This window comes from Cebus imitator, unplaced genomic scaffold, assembly GCF_001604975.1.
Source record: "Cebus imitator isolate Cc_AM_T3 unplaced genomic scaffold, Cebus_imitator-1.0 Scaffold359, whole genome shotgun sequence".
Classification (NCBI taxonomy): Eukaryota; Metazoa; Chordata; class Mammalia; order Primates; family Cebidae; genus Cebus; species Cebus imitator.
In genome coordinates this window covers 1,324,260-1,330,727 of record NW_016107674.1, presented here as the reverse complement: position 1 = coordinate 1,330,727, position 6,468 = coordinate 1,324,260, and the positions used below count along the sequence as shown (strand labels likewise).

General features: G+C 48.4%; 1 protein-coding gene across 1 annotated transcript in view; it reads right to left on the bottom strand.

Moving 5' to 3' along the window:
* The window catches only part of SRSF12 (serine and arginine rich splicing factor 12), a 16,899-nt gene extending 13,905 nt beyond the window's left edge, over window positions 1-2,994 (bottom strand). The window contains exon 1 of the mRNA XM_017506808.2: window positions 2,631-2,994. Coding sequence (XP_017362297.1) covers window positions 2,631-2,695 — 65 coding nt within the window. The 5' untranslated portion in view covers window positions 2,696-2,994. The remainder of the gene's footprint in view (window positions 1-2,630) is intronic.
* Between the last annotated feature and the right edge of the window lie 3,474 nt (window positions 2,995-6,468).

The following is a 6,468-nucleotide window of genomic DNA, read 5'->3' as shown; positions in this document are numbered from 1 at the left end:
GCTCACTGCAGCTTTCACCTCCCAGGTTCAAGCAGTTCTCCTGCCTCAGCCTCCCAAGTAGCTGGGACTACAGGCATGTACCACCACGCCCAGCTGATTTTTGTATTTTTAGTAGAGACAGAGTTTCACCATATTGGCCAGGCTGGTCTCAAACTCCTGATCTTGTGATCTGCCCACCTAAGCCTCCCAAAGTGCTGAGATTACAGGCATGAGCCATCACGCCCGGCCACAGCTTTTATTGGTTTAGAGACAAGGTCTCTCTGTCACCCAAGCTGGAGTCCAGTGGTGTAATCATAGGTCACTGTAACCTTGACCTCCCCAGCTCAAGTGATCCTCCCACCTCAGCTTCCCCAGTAAACACGACTACAGGTGTGTCACACACCAGGCTATATTTTACAACTTTCTTTATTTTTATTTTTGAGACAAAGTCTCACTCTATTGCCCAGGTTGGAGTGCAGTGGCCTGATCTCAGCTCACTGCCAACCTCCACCTCCGGGATTCAAGCGATTCTTGTGCCTCAGCCTCCCAAGCAGCTGGAATTACAGGCTCGAGCCACCATTCCTGGCTAATTTTTGTATTTAAGTAGAGATGGGGTTTCATCATGTAGGCCAGGCCAGTCTAAAACTCCTGGCCTGAAGTGATCCCCCTGCCTCGGCTTCCCAAAGTGTGGGGATTACAGGCATGAGCCACCGCACCGGGCCTTATATTTTACAGCTTTTAATTCTACAAATGGGATTTTCATAGGCTTAAACTTACTAAATGCTAACATCTAAAGACTGAGTTTATACATACAAAATCCAGATTTCTGACTTCTCTTGAAAACTAGAAAGATAATGTCAACAAGAAGTCCAAATGTCACATAGCAGCTGTCAGATGGAGTTTAGAGGCAGATGCTGCTTTTAGATGTCACATTTCCTTTTCTGTTTGCTACAGTCCACACCATCCTACTGTGCCTTATAAGCTGGCAGCTTCAATTCCTGTGGCCATTAGAATTGGAAACCTCTGATTTTTCTGCATACACCCTGAAGAGGCTTGATACTTATTCCGTTTTCAAACTGTTCAACTGCAAGATTTTTTTTTATTCTGCCCAAATTATGAATTTTGCTCGTTTTCTATGTAATATATTGATAAACAGGCTGAGAGAAGAAATGCAAACAAGGCATCTTTTAGATGTTAACTAAGATATATTAATCACAGCATACAGTTGTGATATATGTACTTGGGTGATCAAATAAAAAATACTTGGCGGAGCGCGGTGCCTTACGCCTGTAATCTTAGCACTTTGGGAGGCTGAGGCGGGTGGATCAGTTAAGGTCAGGAAAGCCTAGCCAACATGGCGAAACATCATCTTTACTAAAAATACAAAAATTTGCCAGATGTGAGGGGACACATGCCTGTACTCCCATCACTAAGGAGGTGAAGCAGGAGAATCGCTTGAACCCAAGAGGTGGAGGTGCAGCGAACCGAGACTGGGCCATTGCACTCCAGTCTGGGAGACAGAGTGAGAATCTGTCTCAAAAACATAAATAATAAAAAAATACTTAACGTTTATTTACTCCTCAAAGGTAAATTATGATACTCCAGATGACTATGGAGTCAAGAGCTCCTTATATCTGCACCTGTCTGGCCCCAGGTAAGTCATTAAAACTCTTAGCTTCTTATATTGTTTGCTGAGAACAGCATGGAAAAAACAAAAAACAAAAAACTCGTAGCTTCTGCTCTCCCTTATGTACAATAAAACAATATTGCATAGGTAGAAAGGTTAGGGGCAAGTAAATGAAATAAGCATAGCGAAATGAAAATGTCTATTAACACCGTTCCCTGCCCCCGCCCCCAATCCCTCCAGCTCCATTAAGGAAGCAAGTGCTATATGAAGAAGTCATTCCCTAAAATCTGTGTTGAGACACTCTGTGGACAGACATCTCAAAGGAGGACGGGGTGGGGCAGCAGGGACTGAGCATCAGGATCAACCAGGTGAGTCCATCCAAGCCGTTAAAAGGGGTATTAATACTGGACTCAGAACTTGAAAGAAAAACGCACTGATCTCATTCGCTGAAGTTATCTTTTGTATGCAGAATAAAATTATGTGAATAAAATGTAAGCAGCACCGTTTGTAAGTAGATCAGAACTGGGGGAAAGAAACTGTAAGGCCCGAGTACGCATTATGGTACAGTACGTTCTCACCAGCCCCAATTCCTCTTCTCCTACAAGGGTTGGACGCGCGGTTTTATCGCGGCACGGTGACAAAGGGGCTGAAACGCGGGCAATCGTTGGAGCGCAAACCCTCCCGGCTCGAGGCGGGGAGCGACCCGGGCCCCGAAGAGGGGTGCCCCTTGCCCCACCGCCCGCCAGCTGAGGTGCCGAGGCGGGGAAAGCGGCGAGGGCCCGGGACGTTGTGTGCGCGGCGCCTGGGCTGAACCCCGGCCGGGAGGGCGGACGCGCGAGTCCCGCCCAGGCCGCGGAGTGGCCCGAAGGCTCACACCTCCCCCGGGGAGGTGCCTCCGCCGGCGGCGCAGCCAGGGCCCGCGGGGAGGCTCCGTGCAGCCCCGCCGGGCCTCGGCCGGGCTCCGCGGCGCGGCCGTTACCCTACCCCTCCTCCGCGCCCCCAACCTGCAGCAGCGGCCGTTCACCTGGTGGCGTCCGCGACGTTCCTGATGAACAGGGAGGTGTTGGGGGGCCTCGTGTAGCGAGACATGACCGCTTCCTCCGTTCCCTTCGGGTCTGCCCGCGGCCGCTGGGCTCGCTCCGTCTCCCGCTAACACCGCTGCCGCCACAGGAGCTCCGCCGGCCCCCGGCGCGACCCCCTCCCCTCGGCCTCAGCCCCGCTAGCGCGCAGCCGCAGAGGCCGGCGCGGAGGGGGCGCTGCACGGCACGAGCCTGGACGCACTGCCCGGGGGCGGGGTCGGGGCCGGCGAGGGCCCGGGGGCCGCGGGAATCCCGAGGACAGGAGCGCCGGGGTTCCGAGGCCATATGGGATCTGCGGATGGGGGTTCCTGGAGTACGACGGAATTAGGGGAGGGGGCTGCGGGGATCTGGGTGTGTCAGGAGGGCGGAGGCCAGAGGGGGCCTGGGGACCCAGAGGTGGTGGTGGGGCTGCGGCTGGGCGGAGGTGGGGTCGGTGAGAGCCGTGTTCAACCAGGTCCGCGCCCAGCCGCCTCTCCCCTCAGCGTATCGTCCTCGGCCCACGACCTTGGCAATTGGGTAGGCCTCCTACCCCTCTGGTCTTGAGCCTTCCGCTTTCCAACTGTGAAGTCTCGGTTTTGTTCAGATTTGTTTTTTAATAGAGATGGGGGTTTCACTGTGTTGCCCAGTGGGTCTCGAACTCCTGGGCTCAAGCTTCTGGCTGGGCCGTCCAAAGTGCTGGGATTACAGGTGTGAGCCACCATGCCTGGCCTGTTGGATTTTTAAGTATTATGATTCTTCATCCTTTATTCCCTTGGAGCATAACACTAAGCTGTGAGTACATTCATTCAGATGTTTATTGAGCGGCTACTATGCACCAGGCACTTAACGTGGGATATAGCAATGAACAAACAGGCCAAGCCCCGCCCCTCAGAGCTTACATTCTATAGAGGGGGACCAACGAATGAGCAGCAGTATAGAAGACGCGAGTTAAAATGCAGGGACAGGTAAGCAAATTTAAATTACCCTCTCCCCGGTCCCTCATAATGTAGCCCCTCCCCTTCTAGTTAGATTCTTGTCTTTGCTTTGTTCCGTGGCCAGCAGGCATAGCCTGTTACTCAGGGCTAGAACTGTAACTTGGTAACTCCTAAGTGTGAAGAGTGCACCTTTTCGCTCTCAGAAGTGATAGGCTTTGAAGAATACATGTCGTGGTCACCCTTCCTAGCTCACAGCCCTTCCAGAGGCTGTGGAGGTTCCTGGGACTGCAGCTCTCCTGGAAAGGTGGCTTTTCATTCATTCAGAAGGGATTGCTCTGGCACAGCAGGTACAGGGCTAGACTGGAAATACAATGGTGGGGAGCTGAGGAACCGTGCCTATTCCCCTGCAGAGTAGAATTTGGTAGGGAGGCAGATTCTAACAATCACACTGGTAAAGATACAAACTATGATACAGGGCTATGAAAAGAACTGTATGCTGCTGATAAGGGGCATTGTCGGGTGGTGAGCAGGGCTCACTTACATTCCCTGAACAAGTCTTGAAGAGATGGGTAAAGAATGGAGAAGAGTAATTAGTGCAGTGGAACAGCACATGCAAAGGCTTTGGGCAATATAGTAAACGAGGCAAAACAGGAGCATAAAGCTGGAGAAGAGCTGGAAAATGGGGCTGGAGAGCAGGCTGGGTTCATAATACAAAAACTTAGAATGCTCACTATGTGTTCGTTTGCTAGGGTTGCCGTAACAAAGCACCAAAAATTTTGTGGCTTAGTTTATTCTTTTGTAGTTCAGAGGCCAGAAGTCTGAAATCCAGGTGTCTTTGCAGGGCCATAGTCTCTCTGAAGGCACTTAAGGGGAATACTCCGCTTCTTCCAGTCTCTGGTGGCCCCATGCATTTTTTGGCTGTGGATACATAAATCCAGTCTCCACCTCTGTCTTCACATGGCCTCCTCTCTTTCTTTCTTTCTTTCTCTCCCTTTTTGTTTTAATGATGGAGTCTCTCTTGCCCCGGCTGATTTCAAAATCCTAGGCTCAAGTGATCCTCCTGTGTTGGCCTCCCAAAGTTGAGATTACAGGTGTGAGCCATTGTGTTTGTCCATTTTCATACTGCTGATAAAGACATACCTGAAACTGGGGAGGCCTCACGATCATGGCGTAAGGCAAAAGGCACATCTTACATGGTGGCAGACAAGAGAATGACAGCCAAGCGAAAGGGGTTCCCCCCTTTTTTTTTTCCTAAAGGGTTTCCCCTTATAAAAATATCAGATCTCGTAAGACTTATTCACTACCAGGAGAACAGTATGGGGGAACTGCCCCAATGATTCAATTATCTCCCCATGATTCAGTTATCTCCCCCTGAGTCCCTCCCACAACAGGTGGGAATTATGGGAGCTCAGTTCAAGATGAAATTTGGGTGGTGACAGAGCCAAATGATATCAGCCACCTACCGTATCCTCTGTTCTATCTCTTATAAGAACATTTGTCATTGAATTTAGGGCCTACTTTGTTAATTCAGACGATCTCATTTTGAAATCCTCACTTACACCTGCAAAGACTCTTTTTCCAGATAAGGATAGATACCTGAAGATAGGACTTGGACATGTATTTTTGGGGGCCACTATTCAACCTACTCCATTTTTGCAAAGAAAAGAAACTTGACCTTGTGGGTAGTCACAATTACTCATCCCTGGCATATTGTTTATTGGGGAAAAATCAACTGAGACATGTAAATGATGAAGCTATTCTTTTTTTCATTTTTTAATTTATTTTTATTTTTATTTTTATTTTTTAAAAGACAAGGTTTTACCATGTTGGTCAGGATGGTCTTGAACTCCCGACCTCAGGTGATCTGCCCGCCTTGGCCTCCAAAGTGCTTGGATTACAGGTGTGAGTCACCACGCCCAGCCACAATGAACCTATTTAGTCAAAAACATATTGGCGAGGCGTGGTGACTCATGCCTGTATCCTGGTACTTTGGGAGGCAAAGTTGGGACGATTGCTTAAAGCTAGAAGTTTGTGACTAGCTGGGCAACATAAGAGAAGAGAGTCTCCCCATCTCTACAGAAAATTTTTAAAAAACATTAGCCGAGCATAGTGGCACATGCCTATAGTCCTAGCTCCTCAGGTGGCTGAGACAGGAGGATTGCTTGAGCCCAGGAGTTTGAGGCTGCAGTGAGCTATGTTTCTGCCTTTACACTGCATTTCAGCCTGAGTGATAGAGCAAGATCCTGTCTCTATATAATAAGTTTATCTGTATGTTCATGTATAAATATAATTTTCCAGGTATAGGTATTATACTCTGATACTTGCTTTCTTCTTTTAGTATTATCAAATTATTTTTAAAATGCTTTTAATGAATATAGAAAAAACCCACAAAGCTGTTTACAGTTTGAAAACAGCTTTGTAGGAGTATCCAAAAATACTTAGCCTGCATGTATGGATGGGAAGTGTTTTTTTCTGTTCCTTTTGATGTAAGTACTTGAGGAAACGGTCTTCCACCATGTAAGGAGTTTCCCTTAGTAACTTGAACTTAAAAGGTGGCTGGAACTGATATAAAATAAGTTGTGGAGCCATAATTATTTATATTACATAAAAACATATGTTCTTTTTTCTAGACATGATTTGAGGCAGCTAGTGTAAAGTGTAAGTAAGCTGCTTTCTGGTTGGAAGGCCTGAGAGAACATTGTCTGGCATGGCCAACCAAGGAATGTTACGGTCGACTTGGCCAGTGTTTTGCCTTGGTCCTTAAACCAGTTGAGATGAGTAACTGATGAAGCTGTATCTTGTCTTCCCTTTGGTGGGTTAGGGTATTTGAAGAGGTAAGGGAACGGCTGAGGTCAAGAGTAAACACCCT